This window comes from Mugil cephalus, chromosome 5 (assembly GCF_022458985.1).
Source record: "Mugil cephalus isolate CIBA_MC_2020 chromosome 5, CIBA_Mcephalus_1.1, whole genome shotgun sequence".
In the NCBI taxonomy this organism is placed as follows: Eukaryota; Metazoa; Chordata; class Actinopteri; order Mugiliformes; family Mugilidae; genus Mugil; species Mugil cephalus.
The window spans coordinates 12752567-12777369 of record NC_061774.1 but is presented as its reverse complement, the minus strand read 5'-3'; the positions used below and the strand labels follow the sequence as shown (position 1 = coordinate 12777369).

The window sequence follows — 24803 nt, the reverse complement described above, 5'->3', positions numbered from 1 at the left end:
GACTTGGACTTGGATTTGATTTGAGATCAAGTACTGTCCCTGCCCTGGCCACACCCCCACTTAGTGTCGCCTGCATTTATCTCCCATCACCGTCACTAGGTGGGGGTTGACTCAACCAAAAAAAAAAAAAAAAGGCAGGTTCACACATTGTTATGATACATACTCATTTCGCTCACTTTGGCTCCCCAACTTTTGGTTATTAAAACCTCTCGAAAGCTAAGTTTCTTCACAGGACGCTTTCACAGCTGTGGTTTTCATTTAGTTTAGAGGATATGCAAACATCCTTTGAGTCAGCTGTCCATTTGGAAAAAGAGGGAACTAATAAATCTTTTACCAAATTTAAAACTTTAACATCATAGTCATGATAGATTTTGACTACGAGTATGTGGCTATGAAATATGTTGTTTTTACCAGTGCATTGTTTCATGTCTTCTGTTCTGTCTGTTTTTAGATGTACAGAATAAATAGTATTTTTATATATATATAAAAAAAAATGCTGTGGACTTGGATTCGATTTGAGATCAAATACTGTCTTTTCCTGCTCTGGCCACACCCTCCAGGCAGTGTCACCTTTATTTATCTCCCATCACAGCCATTAGATGGGGTTGACTCAAACACAGTCACACATTGCAACCATAAATCATTTCAACTCCAAAACTTTAAGTTATTAAACACCAAACATCTAAAGCTTAGCTTCTTGACAGGATGCTTTCAAAGCTCTGGCTTTCATGAAGTTTACCTGGACTGGACATGTCTCTGGCATATCTCAGGACTGACACAGAGAGACAGACAACCATTCACACTCACACCTACTAGAATCACCAGTGAAACTAACAAGCATGTCTTTGGACGATGGGAGGAAGCAGGAGTATGCAGACAGAGGGAGAAACCCAGAAAGGCCTGGATTTGCTGTAAGGCATCAAAGCTAACCACCACATTACTTACAGTTTATAGATGTTAAGTACAGAATAAATAGTCTATTTTATAACTAATTACAATGTCTAATTAGGGGTACTCCCACCCTCCAAAGACATGCTCGTTGGGTTCAATGGTGATTCTAAATTGGCTGTAGGTGTGAGTGTGAATGGTTGCCTGTCTCTCTGTGTCAGTCCTGTGATAGATGCGAATGAGAACAATGCCTAATTATATACTTTGTAATGATATAAGAGCAGAAAAGCTCTTTAGTAAAATATTATTAAGTGTTCTCTTTTATCAAATATTAATACTTGACATTCAACCCATTTTGACAACTTTTCTATCTTTATAGCAAATGTACATTGGCTCATGATATTGAAAACCAGTCTCTTTGATTATTAAAATTGAACCTGGAGAAAAATATACTCAATACTAAGTTTAAAAAGTCAATAAATGTCTTCCGTGAGAAGAAGAGGAATTACAAACAAAATAAAACAGCAATACACTGCGTAAATGTGACAATAAACATTCAACATGTCTGTAATGATAATATCTTGAACAAAGTTACTGACAATCAAGTGTAAATTCAAAATCATTATTATACATGTCATCATACATTATGCACATAACAGGATCATGATTTCTTAGAATTTCAACCCAGCTTCATAGTGAATGAATGAACTAGGTAGAGTTTCTGCACATATGATTGGAAAACTTTGGTCTTCTGACAAACCAACACAACAGATAGTTGTTCCACTGCTGCCCACTTGACCACACACACATTTTAACCAACATTAATGCACTGCAATTTGTAACAGCACATGATGGTCCACCAGAGTGTCTGAGTTTAATGAATGTACCCTCTGGTTTATCTGAATTCCATGTCCTGCCACTCTACCTCCCATTTATATCCAAGTGAAGGGATCGACAAGGTGATGGTTTTGAGCTCATTCAAGACTTTTTCCAAATTGTCTGCTGCATTCCTGACTGATCGAACGAATTTCATGATCTCAGATCTGACTGAAGACTGATCCTGTGACTCAGATTCATTTTCCACCACATCAGACTCCTTCATCAGTGAGTCAGACAGCAGTGTGGTTTGGTCAGAGGCGGGCACAAAGTCACTCATTTCACTTTCAAAGAGTAACTCTGGACGTGGTGCATCTGGTTGCATCTCTGCTGCCTGTGCTTTTCTAATGTGGTGGATCTCTTTAGCATCCATGGCAATGAAGAAAACATCCACTGCTACAAATAAACCAGAAAGCACACCTGTTGCTACCTCTGCCACAAGTACTGCCCTGGATGCTTGTGTAGCTATCTTGCCGATGTTTGTTACTTGAACTAGTCTGACGAGTTCAGCGATGCCACCTAGGCCCTTTCCTGCCCTGAAGCCAAGACTCACCAGGTTTTCTGTTTTGAATGTGCTATTATTGTCAAGTGTGCTAACGGAGTCACAACTACTTCTGATTGTTTCTAAGCTGTTTCCAATCTGCTGGAGCCAGAAGACAACTGCATTAATCTTCTTTTCAAACTCTTTAATCATGTTTCGAATAGCTTTGCGGTCAGAAGACTCGTTCACCATATTAGTGATATTCGAGGCAGCAGCAGTGGCACCTCCAGCTACACTTACTCCTACACCAACTCCAGTGACAATAAGAGAGGCTCCCAAAGTGAATGGTGCCAGTATAAGACCTACTATGGACGTGATCCCTCCCACTGCTCCAATCACTCCTCCTGTCAGACTGCCAACAGTGGTGCCCTTATGTACACGCTCCAAACCATCAGCCAGAGCCCTCAGATTTTTCAGCTTGATCTGGAGGTCCTCCACTGTTGTTTTGCACTGTCAAGAAACAAAGATATTAGTTGAAAGCTGTGTGTCTAGTATAGTCAGGCATGAAACACTCTTCTGTGTCTAGTTACCTCTGTACTTATGTATATAAAAAAATATATATCTACTTAAGTATTTGGCAGGTTTATCTGTAACAATACTGGACACTACGGAAGGGGATTGCATTCACTAGATAAAAAAAAAATTAGACACCTTATCTCGTAATTACGAGAAAAGATAAAGAAAAAGGAAACATATGTAAATCCTCTCTCAATGGCAATGATGGCGCTATCACAGTTAATCTGCTAATATTACCTTCTCGGTTTGAGACACTGGGAAATACTGATGTTTCTGAAAAATGAGGATGGGATTAAAATTAGTATGTCAACACTGCGCAGGCATCTCAAGGCGATTGTTCAGATGGAAAAGCCCAATCTGACGTGCTGGATGTCCCTCTGTTTCTGCAGGAGCAGTAGAACCAACAGGGAATGCTTCATGGATACAAATTCATACATTTGTGTCAACATTGCCACTGAGAGAGGATTTACAGACGTTTCCTTTTTCTTTATCTTTTCTCGTAATTACGAGATCAGGATGTCGTAATTACGAGAAAAGATCTTGTGATTCTGAGATCTTTTCTCATAATTATGAGATCTTTTTAGATTAGGTATCTAATTTATTTATTTATTTTATCCAGTGAATGCAATGCGCTTCCGTAGGACACAGAGATGCAGGATTATGTATCTTTATGTTTTTAGATTTTTTGTTTATAAATGACATTTAATATAAAATGAAGTTTCAGGCATTTAAAATAATGTTTCCTTTCACATGTACTTGCAAAATAATGTGTATTTGTGTTTAAAGATCCTTTGTATGAATTATGCTTTGGAAGAAGTTGTCTTGATCCATTTGATTTTCCTGCTAATGAAAACATTGGATAATCATGCAGCCTAAATATGTTTTGGGAAATATGTTTTGGGAGAGTGAGTCCAATACTGTATTTGTGAAAGTGTCATACCTTTGTTGAGAGACAGTTGATAATAATGGGACGTGCCAGGATCTCATTGGCTGTTGGTCTTGACTTAGGGTCTTTGACTAATATGTCCCTCAAAAGCTCACAAAGCTTTTCTGAGAAACGGTCTGGGAGAGATGGGTAAGGACCCCCAATTATCTTAGGCATGAGCTTGATTGTAGTCTCTGCCATGAACTGAAAAAATAAATAGATTGTTAGAAAGATTTAATACTAATTACAGCGAGAATTTAAATGTTTTCTTTCAGTGTAAACATAAGTTATAAAGTAGTTGGAATCTCTTCCACATGGCCCAGATAGAGCTGTCACTATTGGGTTGCCATTCTGTATCCAGTATGCCCATCACTTAGGCTTGTATGTACAGTACATAATAAATGTGCGACCAGAGTTTGTAGTCAAACATGATACAGAACTGCTTTGAAGGAGGAACACAGGAAAATTTGGGTGACTAGAACATGATATGTTCAGGACAACTTAAGAACAAGTGCAAGCTACTTTGTAGAAGGTCTGTTGGTGGTTGGACTGAAGAAACGGAAAAAGACACCTTTGTTTGTTTCTTACCCACACAGCAAATGCTGTGTAAAATTCTGTTGTTGGTGAAATTTTAGCAAGAATAGAGTTAATGTACAGTGTCAAAATGGAGTGTCGGTGAATTAACTCTGTAAGTGTCAATTCACATTTAACTCTCTTCATTTCTACGACGTGGTCTGAACCTGGATATGACTCTTCGGGTGTTAATTTATTAGTCCCGTCCATTTAGTGTAGCCGGACCTGGAGAGTCATCCTGAGAACTACCCACTGACTTTTACTGATGAGAAAGCCAGTTAAAGTAAAAGTAATTAGTTGTGCATATAATGTTATGTTTGATGTTAATAATAGAGGCCAGTCTTGTGTGGGGACTAGAGACGGTTCACCACAGCTACAGGACTCATTCCCTCTCATTTTCCCTGATTTGTTACTGTGGTGCATTTTAAAATAAACATTTTAAGCTTAACTTGGCCTCGTTATTTTATCATAGTTTATTTTACATGTAATATGTAACCATAAAGTATGTTTACGCCATACAGTGTAAATATATAGTAAACACCTGTAGTAGTTAACAACTGACACGACAAGTGAGTTGATATCTAACACTATACACTAGTGTTAGGAGAAACTAACACTAGTTAGTGTTGAGAAGTTTTAAATGTTAACTATAAGAAGAGTCAATAGTGTTAACATACCGGCACTTCAAAAAGACTCAAATTAACACCCTTTGGTGTGGACACATATAGACACTTTAAAAGTGTCTCTCTCACTTTCTCACTATTTAGTTCAATTATTTTTATCTTCATATTTGAGGAGGTCTGGAGGAGAACTCACCAACGATACACGGGAAAGAAAAATCAGTGGAGGAGAGAAACTAGGGAAAGACAGCAGAGACTAATGGATAAGAGGAGTCTCCCTGCAGTCACGATGTGAAATGTGAGATCGCTGGCCAATAAGATGCACGAGCTAACAGCATTAGCCAGGAGTCAGACAGAGTACAGGAGTGTAGTTTAATGTGCTTTACGGAGACATGGCTGCGCCAGGACATCCCTGATGACAATGTTTCCATCAATGGCTTCCAGACTGTTCAGGCTGACAGGGATTGCACTGGGAGCGGTAAGCTGAAAGGAGGTAGGCTTGCCTTTCTAGTGAACAACAAGTGGTGCAATCCTAGTCATATTACCATCAAAGAGCGCATCTGTAGCCTGCACATTGAACTGTTTGCTGTTGGTCTCCATCCATATTATCTGCCGCGGAAGTTTATCATGTTGTGATGGTGACTGTGTACGTTCCTCCCTCTGCAAACCCAGCGTCAGCGTGTGACGGCATCCACTCCGCCATAGCCTAGTTACAGACTCAGCAGCTGAGGGCAATCATTGCTATCTCGGGTGACTTCAACCATGTCACCATGGCAAAAACATTACCCAACTTTCCTCAGTATGGTAAATGGTCTTGCTTTTATATTGCCTTGCCTACTCAAAGGTACTCAAAGCACTTTTACAGTCAGAGACACATCCACCCATTGGCTCACACATTCACACACCAGTTGCACTGGGAGCAACTGGGGGATCAGTGTCTAGCTCAAGGACACTTCAGCATATGGCACACTCAGTGGTTCGAACCACTAACCCTTCGGTTCGTGGACAATCCACTCTACCTACCCTACCTACCTACCTACTGAGCCACAGCCACAAGTAGCAGCAGCTCAAAACCTGTGCCACCCAGCTCTGTGGAGTTCTTCAGCATGTCTTCAATATAAACCTGAGTCTGCAGAGGGTCCCTGTGATGTGGAAGACGTCCTGCCTAGTTCCTGTGCCAAAGATGCCACGACTCGTTGCCTCGAAGGACTACAGACCTGTGGCGCTGACCTCCCACATCATGAATACCCTGGAGAGTCTCATCTTGGAGCAACTCCACCCCGTGGTCAAACCACATTTAGACCCCCTCCAGTTCGCCTACCAGCCTCAACTTTGAGTTGAGGATGCCATCCTCTTCATGCTCAACCGTGTCTACACCCACCTGGACAAGATGTAGAGTACTGTGAGAGTCATGTTTTTTGACTTCTCCAGCGCTTTCAACACCACCCGTCCAGCTCTTCTGGGTGAGACGATGATGGCGATGCAGGTGGATTCCCCCCTTGTGTCGTGGATTGTTGACTACCTGACTGGCAGACCACAGTATGTGTGCCTGCAACGCTGTGTGTCAGGCAGGCTGGTCAGCAACACTGGGGCCTCATAGGGGACAGTCCTCTCTCTGTTTCTCTTCACCCTCTACGCCACAGACTTCAACCACTGCACAGAGACTTGTCATCTCCAGAAGTTTTCTGATGACTCTGCAGTGGTTGGATGCATCAGCAAGGGTGATGAAGTGGGGTATAAGGCTGTTGTGGACAACTTTGTCACATGGTGTGAGGAGAACCATCTACAGCTCAATGTGACAAAGACGAAGGAACTGGTGGTGTACCCAGGAGGACCAAGGTGCCGGTGACCCGGGGGTTCACACTGGCAATAGACTGGACTGGGGAAAGAACAGTGACGTCTTATACAGAAAGGGCCTGAGTCACCTCTATTTTCTGCGATGGTTGAGGTCTTTTAACATCTTCAGGACTATGCTCAGGATGTTTTATGAGTCTGTGGTGGCCAGTGGCATCTTCTACGCTGTTGCGTGCTGGGGCGGCAGGCTGAGGGTTGCTAACACCAACAGGTTGAACAGACTGATACGCAAGGCCAGTGACATTGTGGGAGTGAAGCTGGACCCTCTGACAGTGGTGTCAGACAGGAGAATGCTTCACAAGGTGACAGCCATCTTGGACAATGAGTCTTACCCACTCCATGGTGTGCTGTCCAGACACAGGAGTTCTTTCAGCACCAGACTGATCACACCACGACGCACCACAGAGCGCCACAGGAAATCATTCCTGCCTGTGGCCATCAACCTATACAACTCCTCACTCTGAGGGTGTAGAACCCATACTTATTTATAAACATATTTATACTGATAATGTGCAACAACTCATGTTCACTTCATCTCATACACTAGTACGTATTACCTGTATACTAGGGGGCTCTGGTCTTTACTATGTGCAATAACCCATGTTTATAACTATATAGACACTATAACACATGCTTCACTGTATTATTTTCATAAACTTGTACATATTTCCTTATATATTTTCACCATGTGCAATAATTTTTCCCCACTGTGCAATACCCTATATTCAATGTCACTGTATACTTGTACATATCGTTATATATATATTTCTTATATTTTTTTTTACATTCTCTTACTTATTCTTATTGTATATATTGCTCTTTGTTCTTGACATTGGTACACTTTGGGTTGGAGCTGCTGTAACAAAAAGTAATTTCCCCCTGGGATCAATATAGTAATTCTGATTCTGATTCTGATATGACGCAGGACAATGGATTATCACTAAATAGGCAAGTCAACAACATCACTAAAATACTTTGAGGTTGTTTTCACATGAATAGTTAAGAATAGTCACATTAGCCTTTTTAATATTGCTGATGAAACTTACCGCTGGCTTTTGAGTACAGAGCTCAAAGAGTATGCATCCTAATGACCAGATGTCACTAAAAAAAAAAGAACATAATTGGTGTGCATTTAGATGTTGTGGTCATGCACAAGATAAATAAAAATGCAACCATCAACATTAGACTAAATAGTTCATTAGAGTTGAGATCACATGACTTAACAATCTCTGTACCTCTTTGAAGTATAGGTCCCGTCTGTGAAAACTTCTGGTGCCAGATAATTTATCTTTCCCACCTGACCTGAACTGGTGCTTTTTGAACAGTGTGGGGACAAGAAAAAATAAATCTGTAGTCAGTAACACTTATGTATATAACATACAGTATACTGTAAATAAAACCTCTGCATTCTTTGTTAATTTTATAAATGTTGAAGTCTGTCACAAGGCTGATTATAAACAGGCAAGAGGTATGAGGTCTAATTTATGGTGAATGAGCACTCAGAACTAAAAGTTATAAATAAATAAAAGCTATAATGGTGACCCAAAAACTTCATCAAATTAGGATTAGGGGTGTCATGGATAAAGTACTGGCACAATTATCTTTACTGATGATGTAACTGCTGATTATAGTAGCAAAATGAATTAGGGGACGTGCACAAATAATGCCTCCAAATAATGCCTCTAAACAAACAGTGCTTCATCTCACATTAAGACATGCATGAATATTTTAAAAAGTGAAAGTGAAAATAAGTAAATCTTACATGGATTCATTAAATGTGCGCTGAGACCATTGTGTTCTCACTAGCTGTTTAAGTTGATGAATAACATTTGAACCTAAAGTGGATAAGCATGTCAAGCACTTCGCAATTAACATAAGGTGCCCTGCTAATAAACCCATCAATGTGCAGCAAATTTATATGCCTTGTGCAAACCGCCCCAACAAAATTCAAGTTGTCTTTTGTGCATGTTGGTTCAAGTGTTACACTCTTAAATTTTGCTCTTACACAAGAACAAACAAGAAGTATGCAGTTATTGATGAATGCCACAAAAGTTGTTTAGTTGTGCATACGAACAATTAAGTATCAAATCATACAGTTCATGAATGAGACATAGTAATCCAAAAAAAATTGCTATAGACACAATGGAGATTTTCAAAGCTAAACACTTGAATAATTATTTGATGATCATCTCTGTCACTGGACTGAAATCTTTTAAGGTGTGGCTAATTTATGCTGAAAGGAAAAGGGAATGGGTTGAGTTGAAGATTTCTGCAGTAGTGGCAAAGCAGAGCACCAGAGAACTTACATAGCACCTGATAATGTCAATGAATTGCAGAGACAGTCATAACATGAAAGTAACAAACATGCATCAAACATTATAGTACCTTTAAATGAGTGGACAATGTATAAAAACTACTGGAATTCCCTTTGTGTTTACAAAAACTCCTTAAGACAGTAATCCTATTGAACACATTTCTAATAATCATGTTAAGATAGGAGACTATGAGGGCCAGTCTAAAAGATTCAACCTGTGAATTAACTTTATGGTTGTCAAGCTTTTCCACTTTCATGCTTAACAGTAATAGCAGCTGCACACAGTTGTTATTTTTCCATAAAATAAGAAAAAACAAAGCTACACCATACTTTTCGTGGATTTTTCCAAATCCTCCCAAGCACGCTATTCCAAATTCAGTGAGGAATATGCTCTGCAAAAACAGAAAAGGTGAAACAGTAAATCAACTGACACAAGTAAAACAGTTTATTGAGATATAATAAATAGATATAATATACAGCTATATTTGTATACTTAGTATTCTGATCGGCCAAACACCATCAAGTTTATTTAAAAATACACTTTGCATTTCTTTTTATCTTCTGACGATATGATTGATTGCTAATGACAATATATTAATCAGTATTTTATTATAATATGCGTAAGTACCTCTGTTTTCAGATCTTTGTGAAGCAAACCTTTTTCATGAATGGTTTTCACAGCCAAACAGATCTCAACAAAGCAGCTCAGTACCTAGAAAACAAATGATGGCTGTTCATTGCTGAGCTTATTTGTAGTGTCCAGTATAACCATGACTTTAAACTTGAAATATCTTTTGCAGAATATTGTTGTACCTCAAACTCTTGCTGAAATGAACTTCCTCCTCTGATTTTTGCATCAAGGGTTCCTCCCTGACAGTAGTCCATCACTACATAGTAAAAGTTTTGATCTTTATGACAGAAGGAAAAGAGGATAAGTTAGTATTTTCCCTCTGACTAGTAACACCTAACCTCTCCATCACGTCAATTTCTTCATATTATTTAAAGTAAACTTTCCAATGTTTGTATCAATTTGAAGAAAAAAAAGGAATCCTTTTAAAGAAGGACCTTCAGCGAACTTGATGAAAAATAAGATTTTAAGATTAAGTAGGCAGTAAGAAGGAGTTATCAATATGATAAAATACTTAACGATTTCTACTTTACAGTAAAGACAGTTAACACTTATCTTACAATGTAGAGATGACTTAAGAGATGAAAAAAAAGTTCTATTAAGATCCATCACTTTCAACACAAATGCATCACATCTTTGTGGTAGCTCACCTGTAAAATATTCCTTGCTGCTGACAATGTGTGGATGGCTTATTGTCACGAGTGTGTCTATTTCTGAAGTTAATGCTGAAGCAGTTTGTTTTATCTGTTCAAATAAATCATTCACAAAATGTGTTAGTAGTTAAAGTTTCCTCCTTGAACTGTCTTAACAGTATGACAACTGTCTTACTTCAAAATCAACACTTGTTAAAAATGTTATATCCAAAACACTATTTTAGAATGCAAACATCTCATCTCATCTTCTACTACCGCTTATTGTACAGGAATAACACATAGTCAAACAACCATTTGCACTCACACCTAGGGTCAATTTAGAGTCACCAATCAGCCTAAAGAGCATGTCTTCGGAGGTGGGAGGAAACCAGAGTATCTGGAGAAAACCCACGCAGACACAGGGAGAGCATACAAACACCTCTAAGAAAGGCCCGAGTTGGACTCGAACCCAGACCTTCTTGCTTGGAGGCATCAGAGCTAAACACCAAGCCCAGAATACAAACATGTATTTCATAATTATAAGATTTTCATTTTTAATACACAGAAGATACAGTTAGCATAACAATCCTTTACTCACCCTTTCCAGAGGGATGTTTTTAATGAAAAATGTATCATCTTCCTTTGTGGCAATGAGATATTTTTCTTTGTTCTCTGTAGTTACGTAGCCCTTCTGAACCAGTGTGCTCTGTTCATTTCCCATCTTTATTGTGATTCCCTAAAACAAAAAATAAATAAATAAATTATAAAAAATACATAAAAACATTATTCTATTGCTGTTGCCTAACTGTTTACACTGTAACATTTTCCCAGTTTACATATTATGTTAAATAACACTTATGCTTAAATTAGCCCGTTAATATCATCAGTAACAGTTGGATCAAAGTTGAATTGTCCTGATCTATGTTTGTCAAAATAAACAAACAAACAAAAAAACAAACAAACAAAAAAACGTCATTGTGACAGTAAATATTATCAAACAGTAAGCAGAATACAAATGTACATACCTATGTGTCACCCAAAGTCAGTGCAGGCTCACAGACTCATCATACCTCGGCTTCAATTTATACTGAGAAATGAAAAGTGAAACTAAACTCAGTGTTAACTTTAAAACGCACACCATACCATGCCAAGCATCGTGGAAGATATCCCACGAACATGAGGTGTCAGTGTTTATCATTGCACGCTGCGTTTGAATTTCTGTGAACTCCACCTAGAAATGTGTGCTTATGTATAGTGAAGATATGAAGCTGAACGACATATACTTGGAAAGGGCAGTGACTTCCCTGTCTCTTTCTCTCTCTATCACACACACACACATTTTAATCTGATGAGTTTGTATCAGTGTATTTCAGTAAATTTACCAGGACAAATTTACCAGGATCAAATAGTCTGTGTAATACGATAATGTTTTGAACTAAACAAACTAAAATTATACTTTATTATACTTTTAAAACTGAGGTCTGTCTCTAATACAAGCCTGATACAAAATAACATGCAATTATCTTTCACATTAAAATTACAGCACACTCATTGTGACGGCATGAAACTGCCCAGTAAATATTCAGAAAAGGACACACAAGTTCTGGTTAGATGCTCAGGTGGAGCTGAAACATGTTGAAAGTAATTTAGTTGTATCTCTGAGCTTACTCACACAGACAGTGTATCTATCTTTGTGAAGGTGTTCCATAATGTATTTCCTAGCATCTTACCTTAACAAGTGTAACGTTTACACTAAAGTTTTATCCCTAAAATTCGCCACAATTGCCCCACAGCATCAGCATTCAATAAAAAAAGCCCATTCACAATGTCAGCAGCCTCAGCTAATGGTGAAAATTCTTTCAGTATTATTATTATTATTATTATTATTTGAATGTTAAGAAAGAGCATGTACTCTGAGGTACTTCAACATTTTACCTCCATGGTGTTATTGGCATCACTGTCCATTATCCAACAGGATGTTTACTTTTCATGGACGATGAAATGATAGTGCAGGTTGACATTCTTTACAGTTCATGTCCACTTAACCCCACTGGTTAAGCTTTTCTGTATCTGAGGAGACCTGCAAAACATGCATGTAATCATTATCATAGATGTTTTGATCAGGTGATTAAAAGTGGACAATGCAGTGACACATATTACATCGTATAGGATGGAGGACATACAGAGTAAGGTTTATTTCTTCGCCTGATAACCAAGAAGGTAGAAACAACAACAACAAAAACAAACAAACAAAAACCAATAATGAATACGATACTCAGAAGTTCATTTTAACTGAAACTAAGAAAATACAAAATAGGGTTATTGTTGTTTTATTTTGAATAATAAGCCTGAAAGAGTGGCCAGTAGCTCACGAAGAACCTTTTTTGGTTATTCTTAGCATGTTACTGGTTGTTGTTTTTTTTGTCTTACTTCTTGTTTTTTTCTGTGCCTTGAACCAATCGGATTGGTGTTTTTATTTTTTTTTATTTTTTATTTTGTTTTTTCTGGACTTTTTGTTTTTGGCTGTGTCATTGGTCGTTGGCTGTGGAGTTCGGCCGTTGTGTCGTTGGTGTGTTCCTGCTATTGGCTGCTAGGGTTGTCCCCTGACCTCCCGCCCAGAGTGAGGCCTGAGACTCCCGCTAAACTTCAGAAGAAGTGCTTTGGGTGCCAGGCTGGAGTTGGCAGTGGTGGACTGGAGAAGGAGTTTCGATTCAGTGGTGTCATCTGTACTCAAGGGGAACTTGAGGTCTTCGGCAGCGGGATTGATGGACTGTGTGCGCTTGATGCAACCCAGAGGGAGTGTGTTGTGTGAGGTGCTTTGGAGACCCGGTTCATAGGACCACAGTACCTCTGTGCCCGGCTTTGGGATTCCACAGGTAGACACACTCCATTTGAATTTTCATCCGTCCCTCAGCCGATAACGAAACATCATTGACGAGAAACACCATGACAACACGATCCACACCACTGTTGCTTTGCCACTGACCAAATATTCACATCACCTTGGACACTTTTTTTGCCAACTACTTTTGTATCTTTTCATAATGCTAATTGTGTACATTTTTTTGATTACACTGCTCATTTTTATTTTACTTTAATAAAAATACTTTAATCTAATTTTATTTTATCTTTTTTATTTATCTTTATTGTGGTTTTATGAGTGATGAGTTGATTTACTTTTATTTGCAACATTCTATGGTGACAAAGTAATTTCCCTCGTGGATCATTCAAGTCTGTCTAAGTCTAAGATTCAATTTGAGATCAAATACTCTCTTCCTGCTCTGGCCACACCCTCCAGGTACCGTCACTTGTATCTATCTCCCATCACAGCCACTAGATCAGGTTGACTCAAACTGAAAACAAATTTAGGTTCACATTGCAACTATGAATTATTTTGCTCATTTTGGCTCCCGGACATTATGTCATTAAACACCAAAGATCTAAAGCTTAGCTTCTTGACAGGATGTTTTCAAAGCTCTGGCTTTCATGAAGTTTACCTGGACTGCACAGGTATCTCAGAACTAACACAGAGAGACAAACAACCATTCACATAGGGCTGGGCGGCAAACTGGTTCATACAGAATACAGGTATTTTTTTCAGTTCAATATGAATTTTTTTTAATATACCGGCATACTGGTGTATTTGATTACACAGTGTCTGAATGATGCACCGCGAAACACTGTTTCAGATCTGATCATTTTCATTGTAACACTTCTAAACATGCATCTTGCAACTGCGTCACTGCCAGGAGTGGTGAAGATAGAAATGTCTGTCAGAAAAATGAAGGCAGAACGAGAAGACACAGCGACCAGACACAGCGCTTGTCAAGGTTCTAGGTCTGTCTTTTATTTTGTCATCATGCTTTGACGTTTCCTGTTTTGTTTTGTCATGTCTCCTAGTTTCCTGTCCATCGTGTTTCCTTGTGGTTTTGTCATGTCTGTCCATGTCATGTTGTGTTTCCTGTTTTATTTTGTTAAGTTCCTAGTTTCCTGTCTTGTGCCTCCTTGTCTCTTGATTGTTTATTGGTTTCACCTGCATTGATTGTCATGTGTTTCACCTGTGTCTTGTCATCCCTCAGTCCTCATGTGTATATGTAGCCCTGCCTTTCCCTTTGTTCCCGGTCGCGTCGTTCTGTCACATGGGGAGTTGAGGTTGAAGGTGAGGACCCAGATGCAGGACTATTGATGAGGCAGGATCTCAAACAAAAAAGTTTTTAATAATTAACAAAAAGTGCTGCGCACGGCAGGAAAACCAAAAAAACAAAAGAACTATCAAACACGGCAAGGTAACATGGAAAATGATGTGGAGACGTTAAGGCTAACATTAACGTCTCGACAAAAATCTAAATAATAATCCTAACACTAGTCATTCAACATGGAGTTGAGACTTGGCAGCGACCTTGTCGTCCATCATGCCTGCAGTTGGGTGCCTCTCCGATTACTGGGGACAGTCTCCGTTTTGTTGCACACAGAATACAATTATTACAGTAGCCAGTCGCGCTGTTATTGACATTACAGACATAACAGTTTAAATATGTTTGAGTATGAATAAATATGTCAAAATAAATTAAACTGTAATTGTCTCTGTTTCTTCATTTCATCTTGATTACATTTAATTTAGGATTTATTTTCTTAAAATTGTCCGCACACAAAATTACTGTATATATATGGAAGAAGTCTTGAACAAAGACAGTCAGTTTGTTTCATGCGATGGGTTATTCTTTGTGGGGAAAACTGGTCTTTTACATCCAGACTGAATTATTATCTTGCCAAAACAAGCCTCTAGTCAATACTGTTCTGACATCTCTATGGTAGGAGGTGAGAAGGCCATGTTTTCAGATTCTGGGAGACTGGGAATTTGTCACAGGCTTTCTGTAGAGATGAAATTCCTGCAAAGAATTCCAAAAATCTTCTTTTGCTTTGCAGTCTGGAGGAGAAAATTGTAAAGAACCTTAGATGAAGGCGTGCACTAGTGCAGCGGCTCTAGCTCTCCAGCTCTGCTGTGTTTTTTAGTGTATGTCCTAGTACAGTTTGTTAAGCGCAACTTTTTCATGTACACAATGGGAGTAATCTCGCCTAGAGCACCAACTTGTGCTCAATTATTTTCTCAAAATTGTTGTCCACACACAAAAGTACCGTACAAAATAAAGACGTGCCAGTATGAAAGCATCAAAGCCACAAAAAAGCAAAAAGTCTTAACAAAGACAGTCATTTCATTTCATGGATTCATGCTAGTCTAGTGTATGTCCTGGTACAGTATGTCAAGCTCCACTTTGTCATGTATTCAATGGGAGTAATCTCCCCTACAGCACAATTGGGTGGAGTCGGCCCTGGCAAAATGTAACTCAACATGTAACTCACCTGCCTTTCTACAAAATTTCTTTCTTATGTAATAAGTTACTGTTTCTCTGATGTTTATTGTGAAAACAGTGTTCATGTTTTAGTTTTGGGTTTCTTAAGTAACCCCTCAGCTCAGTGTCACCATTTTGCTATATATATATGCCCTTCACATTTCTGGACAACTGTTTGACCGCCTCGAGTAGCAATCGCCCATGTAATAACTTTTGCATTGTTATTTAGAGGTGTGTTAATCAGTATTTCCAGTCACTACAAACAGGACAGAAAGCTCAAAGGAGATCAAATTACTTCCTCTCCCTCTTGGGTCCTCTCTCTCTCTCTGTGTGTGTTTTTATCACCTGTTGTCTGCAGGCAATGGAGGATGCATAAGGGGAAAGCCGGACACCTGGTCCACCAGTGGAAAGACTAAATCTAAATCGCAGCTCTTCCCCATCTATAGTCAACCAATCACATTCATTCTGAGGTTTTGGTCATAAGGTAATGGCATGTTACCTTTTCTTCAGTCTCTTTGGGAAGTCCACTGAGCACATACTGAAGTGGCAGAACGAGAGGACTTGTGCCAAATAAAAGGTGTTGTGTTGGTTGTTTCGTTTTTTTTAGGGTGACCAGAAGTCCCCGTTTTGGATCACCAGTCCTCTGTCTAAAGCTGTCCCTGAAAATATCCCCAGCTTTAGCTTTTTATGAATGAGAAAAAAAGTACTGCCTGCAGACTACAATTATTATAGTAGCTGGTCACTCTGCTATTGACATTATAGACATATTAGTTTAAATATGTTAAAATAAATGAAACTGTAATTATCCCCGATTCTTCATTTTATCTTGATAAAGTGTAATTTATTTTTATTCATTATTATTATTATTTTTTTCTCCGAGCTGTAAATATCTATCTATCTATCTATCTATCTATCTATCTATCTATCTATCTATCTATCTATCTATCTATATACAGAGAGAGAGAGAGAGAGAGAGAGAGAGAGAGATAGATATGATATGATATGATATGATATGATATGATATGATATGATATGATATGATATGATATGATGTATGATCACCTGGCTTTATGATTCAATAAATGATACAAACAACAATGGGCTCAATGGGCACCCCTGTCTAGTTCCTCTTTCCAGGCCAAATGAGTTTGATATGGCTCCATTTATTTTTATTCTGTCTTTTGGTTTATTACCTCACCTCATCTTCTACTATTGCTTATCCTCACTAGGGTCGCAGGGGCTGCTGGAGCCTATCTAAGCTGGCATCGGGATACACCCCGGAAAGGGTCACCAATTAGCCTAACAAGCATGTCTTTGGAGGTGGGAGGAATCTTGGAAACAGGAGTACCCGGAGAAATCCACGCAGACACATCAGTGCTAACCACTGAGCCACTGTGCCGCCCACTTGGTTTATTGCATAATGCTTTGATAATAAACACCTCGATCAAATGTGGATAAAGATCTTGCAGTCATTAGATGTTGAAAACCAATCTCATTGATCATTAAGCCTTAACAATAAATGTCTAACATGAGAAGAAGACCAATTATAAGAAAAATAAAACAGCAATACACCATTTAAACAATAACAATTCAACATATACATAATGAAAATATCTTGAACAAAGTTACTTCTGACAAATCGTTATTATACAATTATTAACAGTGTCATGATTTCTTAGAATTTCAGCCCAGTCTCATAATAGAATTGAATTAGCTGGCTAGAGTTGGTGATTGGAAAGCTCAAGTCTGTTCTATGAATTAAGGCACTGTGCGACAGCATGGTCCATCAGAGTGTATGAGTTTAATGAATGTACCCCCTGGTTTATCTGTATTCCAAGTCCTGCCACTCTAGCTCCCATTCATATCCAAGTGAAGGGATCAACAAGGTTATGTTTTTGAGCTCATTCAAGACTTTTTCCAAATGGTTTGCCGCAATCCTGACTGATCGAACGAATTTCATGATCTCAGATCTGACTGGAGACTGATCCTGTGACTCATTCACATTTTCCGCCACGTCAGGCTCGTTCGTCTGTGAGTCAGACAGCAGTGTATTTTGGTCAGAAGTGGGCACAAAGTCACTCATTTCACATTCAAACAATAACTCTGGACTTGGTGCATCTGGTTGCACCTCTGCTGCCTGTGCTGCCTGTGCTTTTCTAATGTCATGGATCTCTTTAGCATCCATGGCAATGAAGAAAAGATCCACTGCTACAAATAAACCAGAAAACACACCTGTTGCTACCTCTGCCACACGTACTACCCTGGATGCTTGTGCAGCTACCTTGCCGATTTTTGCCACTTGAACTAGTCTGACAAGTTCAGCGATGCCACCTATGCCCTTTCCTGCCCTGAAGCCAAGCCTCTTCAGGTTTTCTGTTTTGAATGTGCTATCATCGTCGACTATGTTAACTGAGTCACAACTGCTTCTGATTGTTTCTAAGCTGTTTCCAATCTCCTTGAGCCAGAGGACAACTGCATTAATCTTCTCTTCAAACTCTTTAATCATGTTTCGAATAGCTTTGCGGTCCGACTGCTGGTTCACCATATTGGTGATATTTGAGGCAGCAGCAGTGACCCCACCAAGTGCACCCACACCCACACCAACTCCAGTGACAATAAGAGAGGCTCCCAAAGTGAATGGGGTTAGTATGAGGCCCACTATGGACGTGATCCCTCCCACTGCTCCAAGCACTCCTCCTGTCAGACTGCCAACCGTGGCGCCCTTATGTACACGCTCCAAACCATCAGCCAGATCCCTCAGATTTGTCAGCTTGCCCTTGAGTTCGTTAACTGTTGCTTTGCACTGTCAAGAAACAAAGATGTCATCAGTTGAAAGCCATGTCTCTGGAGACAATGAGTTAAGAAGCAAAGTGATGTACAACTGATAGGCCGGCACAAAAAATAAATAATTTTTGAGAAATAAGTTACAGGGCAAATGCTGGTGAAATGGATCAAATCAAAAATAATAAATAAATCAATAGTAAGAACTAAGTTATGCGCACGCGAAACTATCTTGTGGCTGAAATCAGGGAAACTGTCAGGTGGGTGTCACTGTTATAGTTTAATGTGAGAGTGTATTGTTGTAATTCTGATTATTGTCTTATACTGTATATGTGTTCTGGTCATATGAGCATGGTTAAACATGAACATGATAAAAAAACATGTGACAAACTAATCCAGTGCAAATCAGCATCTCTGTGATGGCAGGGCTTTTGTTTGATTCACGTCTTCTTCTGTATTGTGTCGCTTAAGAATCATGATGTTCTGTAAATCAAAGTCTGAATTGATGTTAGGGAGCACAGTGGAGACGTCTGTGACCCATTCACTCGTCTAGACGAATGAAATCATTAAAGCATCGTCAAATGCGGAGCTGAATTAAATACTGACAGTTTCGTTGGTAATTTCTGACCCCGGGACAAATAGTATCAAAAATATATTTTGTGTTAATCCATTCTAATTTACAAAGTAACTAAAGCTGTCAAAAGTGTAAATTGCCCTCGGACATGCAGTGGAGTGAGGTGGATAGAAGCAGAGATCATGGCGTGCGAATGCCCCACATGAAACTAGACGTAGGGGGGTAACATGAATCACAGGACGTCCCAGGTGAAACTCGGGAGAAAAGTATTTGCACAGCTACTGATGTCATAGATTGGTGGGATTAGCATGACTCTTCACCTCACCCAGTCCTGTACACTTTGAACACAGTCTGTTTGCTTAGGACACTATAACCTCCTTTAACTATACATAAAACAATAAAATTTAGTAGACTGTTTTATATCATGATTATAAATTTCAGGCAATTGCACAGATGTACAATGTTATATATCTTGCAAAGTAACGTGTATTTGTCTTTTAAACATCCTTTCAATCAGGTTCTGGGGCATTTGGAGCAGTTGTTTTGATGCATTTGATTTTTCTGCTGATGAAACTATGTTTTGGCCGAGTGAGTTCAATAAAGTATTTGTGAAAGTGTCATACCTTTGCTGAGAGACAGCTTATGATCATGGGACGTGCCAGGATCTCGTTGACCGTTGGCCTTGACTCAGGTTCTTTGTCTAGTATGTCATTCAACAGTTCACGAAGCTCTGCTGAGAAATGGTCTGGGAGAGATGGGTAAGGACCCCCAATTATCTTGGGCATGAGCGTGACTGTAGTCTCTGCCGTGAACTAAAAAAAATATAGTTAAAAGGATTTAATTGCAATAACAATGAGAGTAACATTTTTAATATATGAATAACAATTAAAAGTTCAACGTAATGCCTGATTCTGTGAGTAAGAGCTGTCACTATTGTTTATCCCTTTACACAAGTGCTGACAATTTTCCTCCAATTCTGTACCCAGCGTGAATCTCACTTAGTTCTGTATCTACGTTACAATATAAATGTGCAAACTATACTCAAGACAAATCATAAGAGCACAGGGGCAAGCTATTTTGCGGAAGGTCTGTCAGTTGAAACAGACCAGTGCAACTAAATCCTTAACTGCTCGTGTGTAAAGGAATTCCTATATGTCTTTGCTTGTTTCCATTTAAAATATGAACTTCTAACTTCTAATGTGATATTTTTCTTCATTTGTCACCCATGCCCCAGAAATAATACTTCAGCCTTCTTCAACGGTTCCTCCTGCATGTTGAATTCATTTGCTGTCTTACCATCCCTGATTGTTTTACCTTTTCACATTAATATGACGCTGAGCAATCATTTTTTGCTAAATATTTGAGTCAGCCGTGCTAACCCTGTACACATACCACAGCAATTTATTTTGAGGTTACGTTTGTGACCAACAGTTGACCAGAAACTCCTTCCCTAACAAAGTCTACTACTTTGGGAAAAATCATGGCTGCATATCTGTGAAAGGAATTCCTTTACACATGAGCAGTTAAGAATTGAGTTGCATTGGTCTTTATAAGTTTACTCACAAGAAACTTACCGCTGGTTTTAGAGTACAGAGCTCGAAGAGTATGCATCCCAATGACCAGATGTCACTAAAAATAAAGGACATAGCATAGTAGTTGCAGGCACATATAATAATGTTTAAAGCAAGAATCAACTTGATAATTGATACTAAATGTACACGGTTTTGTTATCATGTCTTTTATACACATGTATGTGTTGTCATTGTTGTATCACAATAATGATTAAATGTGTTATACCTAACCATTCCGAACACTTGTATGCAGGCTGAAGTAACATGTACATTTAATTTTAACATAAAACTTTTTTACCTCTTTGTGTCATAGGTCCCCTCTGTGAAAACTTCTGGTGCCAGATAATTTATCTTTTCCCTTGTGCCTGAATTGATGCTTTTGATCAGTGTGGGGGCAAGAAAAATTCATGATTATTAATAACACTTTTTCCAAGCAATAACAAAGAATTTAGAATAAAACCAAATTCACTGATTATATGATATAATAACCAAGTAATAACAAAAGACATATCTGTGACCTTTCTTGTGTGTTACTCTCTACTGGGACATTTTCATTGACTTATTTCAAATAAAAATGTTTTTTTTTTTTATGTTGTTTTTTACTCTCAAATTCAATAGATTTAAATGGGAAATGAGTGGGCATAAAGGTGCTGAAGATTTCACTTTTTAAGCTTTGGATTTAATAGGACTGCCAGCTCAGAAAAGTTGCTAAAAAGTCGTAAAGTCAGTTTGTCATGCATAGTCTGAGAGTAAAAATGTGTCCATTAGCGAGCCGTTCAAATAGCGGCCCTGGCTGGTAATCTGCTCTGGGTTTGGGTGTAAAGCCTCACAAGCAAAAACTTCTTTTCCCAGACCAACTGGGGCCAATATGATACTATTTCTCATGAGATGCTGTGAGTTTAACAGTCCTAACGTTATTTGTATGTTGGCATTTGTTGTTAACACTTTGAACTGTTGCAAAAATGAAACAAGACTAGCAGGGCTAACCACGGGGCTAAGTTAGCATGCAGAGGCTGCCGCTAAACATGCTGTTATTTGTCTAACAGCCACTTTTAGTGTGTTTGTATGCTAGCGTATATGTTAACCAACTTGTGTTTAGCTATAGTGGTGTTGTCATTTATATCTTATTAAGTTTTCTGTTTGCCGCGTGTGCTACCATGGAACAGTAGGCTAAATGATTTAGCCTGTTGTTTGCTAACTGACGCGGCATGCTGCGCTGCATACTCTGCCCACACGCTGGCAGGCCTATTCTGATACTTATAAATCATTATCTAAATATTATCTTGCGGGCTAGATACAATTGCCTCATAGACATGTCTGATGCAGACTGTGAGGGGCAGGAAATCACAAAACATTTGCATTTTTAGTTGCACACACACTGTTACAGTTAAGGAGGAAAATAAAAAAACTTTACAATACTTTTCATGGATTTTTCCAAATCCGCCCAAGCACACTGTTTCAAATTCTGTGAGGAGTATGCTCTGCAGAAAGACAAAAGGGTGAAAATATAAATAAACTGACACATGTAAAACATTTTTTGTTTGATTTATTGTAATATATGTAGTACCTCTGTCTTCAGATTTTTGTGAAGCAAACCTTCTTCATGAATGGCTTTCAAAGCCAAACAAATCTCAATAAAGCAGCCCAGTACCTAGAAAACAAATTATGATACAGAATTTCAGTTCATTGTGAACAGTAATGAGCTTCTTTATTTTGTCCAGTTTTCCATGACTTGTGTATGTCTTTTACAGAATGGTACTGTACCTCAGACTCTTGTGGAAGTGTAGGCCTTTCTCTGATTTTCCCCAGGTTCCCTCCCTGACAGTAGTCCATCACTACATAGTAAACATTTTGATCTTTATGACAAAAGGAAAAAAAGGATATGTTAGTCTTTCCCTCTGACTAGCAACACTCACATCAATCACACATCATCTTCCAATTAAACTTTCAATGTTGTATTAGTTTGAAATAAATGTCATCATTTTGAATAACTGCTTTCAGTGAACTTTATGAAAGTAAAAATTTCAAATTAAAGTGGCTACAACTGATATTTCAGACAGATTGGACCATTTTTGTTGTTTTGTAACAAGATACAAGTTAAGTTCAATTGGACGTATCCTTCTCTAGTGCTTTCTTTTTTGACCCATTTCACTTTCAGCACAAATGCATCATTTGCATACAGTATTTGCATGCAAGCACAGATACCAGACCATAATAGTCAGACACATTTTGTTTAAACTTACCTGTAAAACATTCCTTGCTGCTCACAATGTGTGGATGGTTTATTGCGTTGAGGGTATCTATTTCTGAAGTTAACGTGGTCAGAACATTTTGGTTTATCTGTAACAAATAAATAAAAATAAAACAAGTGACTGGCAGCTAAGAGAGATTTACTGAAGTATCAGTACCTAAGGTTTCATCTTTGACCCGTCTACAAAGTACAACATCTGTCTTAACCCAAGTCTCGTGACAAAGGCTGGTACAGAGCAAGCTCAGCTCTTGACAAAAATACTATAAATTGCTTTGGTTGAATCTTGCACACGTACACATCATAGTATATGATGTTCATTTTACTATACAGTAAATAAAGTCCCCACGACAGCCCTTTACTCACCCTGTCTAGAGGGATCTTTAGTATGAAAAATGTATCATCTCCCTTTGTGGCAACGATATATTTTTCTTCGTCTCTTGTAGTTTCATATTTTTTCTGAGCCAGCACGCTCTGTTTTTTTCCCATCCTTGTGATTCCCTAAAGACAAAAAAAATATACATAAAATTAGCAAAAAAAAAAAAAAACATTATTTTGCTGAATATGTCATGTCTGTCTGTTCCATGTTTTGAGTTTCCTGTTTTATTTTGTTAAGTTTCTTAGTTTCCTGTTTGGTGTTGGTGTGCTCCCTGTGTTTTTCCTTTGATTGCTTATTGGTTTCTCCGTGTGTGCTCCACCCTCATAAGTTTCACCTGTGTCTCGTTATCCCGCTGCCCGTGTGTGTGTGTGTGTGTGTGTGTGTGTGTGTGTGTGTATAGCACAGCAGTGTGTATATATAGCACAGCAGCTGTGAAATACCTGATGTCTGCGGCACCTTTTGTGAAGTTTTGTGTTTATTAAATACCCCTTTTGTTTGCACCCCGGCCTCATCTCCCTTCGTCCTACATCTTTCCACGGGTGGAACTTTGATGCTGATGAGCACTAACAGTCTGTAAAACTTTCAGATAATTATTTTATGCACTTTGTAGCTTTTATATATTCCCAATTATGTTTAAGTTAGCTCATTAACACTCCCAGTAATAGTTGAATTGTCTTGGTGTGTGTTTGGTCAAAAAGCTACACCAAGACAGTAACTGCAGGTTCTCCATATCACCATACCCGAGCTTCAGTTCATACTGTCAATATGAAAGTGAAACTAAGATGACAAGCGAATGAAAACTAGCGCACACACACACACACAATTTTGGTTGGAAATAATTTCAAACCTACTCTTATCGTCTCAATGAAATAAAACTCATCTTGCAGCCTTTGCTACATAACAACAAAATGTCACTGTGGAGAGAGAGAAGTATCCCAAAGCATGGTTTTGTTTCATAAAGACAAATTATAATAAGAACTTGCTATGCCTGCAAAAGGATTATTTGCAGTAAGATTACAGACACCGGTAACATGCTGAATCATCCAGGATTACCGTGTCTACTTACTTACCTAGATGTCCAGAGTCAGCAAGTGCAGGCTCTCCAGATCACCACACCTGAGCTTCGCTTTATACTGGAAAGTAAAAAGTGAAACTAACATGTCGAGCAATTGAGAAATAGGACACACCCACACACACACACACATACACCCACACACAGGCACACAGGCAGTGACACACCAATGAGTCGTGGTTTAGAGGGAGTAGCCCAACGCATTGGTTTTGTTTCATATTAGTACAAATTAGAACCACAACAGTAACAGTACAAACACCAGCAACATGTTGAATCATCCAGGAATCCTACATCTAATCCACAAACAAATGCAATGGAGCAAAATTCTGTTAATCTAGACTTTGTCTGGACCACACAGACACACTCGCCATGTTTTTGATCAAGAAAATGTAAATTCATAGAATGAATGCAGTACATATTATCTGTTATTTTGCTCATTTAACCAACTAATCGTTGTTAC

The 24803-nt window shown here is 38.7% G+C and overlaps 2 protein-coding genes across 4 annotated transcripts; both read right to left on the bottom strand.

The window, feature by feature from the left end:
- Positions 1-529: 529 nt before the first annotated feature.
- On the bottom strand, positions 530-12402 carry LOC125008126 (calcium/calmodulin-dependent protein kinase type II subunit gamma-like). Of its 3 annotated transcripts, XM_047585206.1 has the most exons (11): positions 12303-12402; positions 11393-11454; positions 10966-11103; positions 10386-10479; positions 9921-10015; positions 9736-9819; positions 9438-9499; positions 8029-8106; positions 7840-7894; positions 3762-3950; positions 530-2755 (listed from the first exon to the last, which is right to left on the bottom strand). In XM_047585206.1, the coding sequence occupies exons 3-11, from the start codon at positions 11086-11088 to the stop codon at positions 1784-1786; spliced, it is 1752 nt and encodes a 583-aa protein (XP_047441162.1). In that variant the 5' UTR covers positions 11089-11103; positions 11393-11454; positions 12303-12402; the 3' UTR covers positions 530-1783. The 3 variants fall into 3 exon arrangements, with proteins under 3 accessions (XP_047441162.1, XP_047441161.1, XP_047441163.1); XM_047585205.1 differs by lacking the exon at positions 12303-12402 and having other exon boundaries at positions 11393-11598; XM_047585207.1 differs by lacking the exons at positions 3762-3950; positions 12303-12402 and having other exon boundaries at positions 11393-11599.
- Positions 12403-17093: 4691 nt separating this feature from the next.
- On the bottom strand, positions 17094-23798 carry LOC125008125 (calcium/calmodulin-dependent protein kinase type 1D-like). The gene is made up of 10 exons (XM_047585203.1): positions 23712-23798; positions 23259-23393; positions 22888-22984; positions 22409-22500; positions 22212-22295; positions 22064-22125; positions 20943-21020; positions 20648-20702; positions 19697-19885; positions 17094-18521 (listed from the first exon to the last, which is right to left on the bottom strand). Exons 1-10 carry the CDS (start codon positions 23781-23783, stop codon positions 17541-17543), a joined length of 1845 nt encoding a protein of 614 aa, XP_047441159.1. The 5' UTR covers positions 23784-23798; the 3' UTR covers positions 17094-17540.
- Positions 23799-24803: the final 1005 nt, after the last annotated feature.

Excerpts from the sequence above, each read along its gene's own strand:
- LOC125008126 (XM_047585206.1), bottom strand. The coding sequence starts at position 11,088 with ATGGGAAATGAACAGAGCACACTGGTTCAGAAGGGCTACGTAACTACA. Across the intron at positions 9,500-9,735 it reads ACAAAGATCTGAAAACAGAG|AGCATATTCCTCACTGAATT; the intron begins GTACTTACGCAT and ends CTGTTTTTGCAG. Across the intron at positions 8,107-9,437 it reads TTTGGAAAAATCCACGAAAA|CACCAGTTCAGGTCAGGTGG; the intron begins GTATGGTGTAGC and ends CTGTTCAAAAAG.
- LOC125008125 (XM_047585203.1), bottom strand. The coding sequence starts at position 23,783 with ATGAGGCCGGGGTGCAAACAAAAGGGGTATTTAATAAACACAAAACTT. Across the intron at positions 22,296-22,408 it reads CACTTCCACAAGAGTCTGAG|GTACTGGGCTGCTTTATTGA; the intron begins GTACAGTACCAT and ends TTTGTTTTCTAG. Across the intron at positions 19,886-20,647 it reads TCTGTACTCTAAAACCAGCG|TTCACGGCAGAGACTACAGT; the intron begins GTAAGTTTCTTG and ends TATTTTTTTTAG.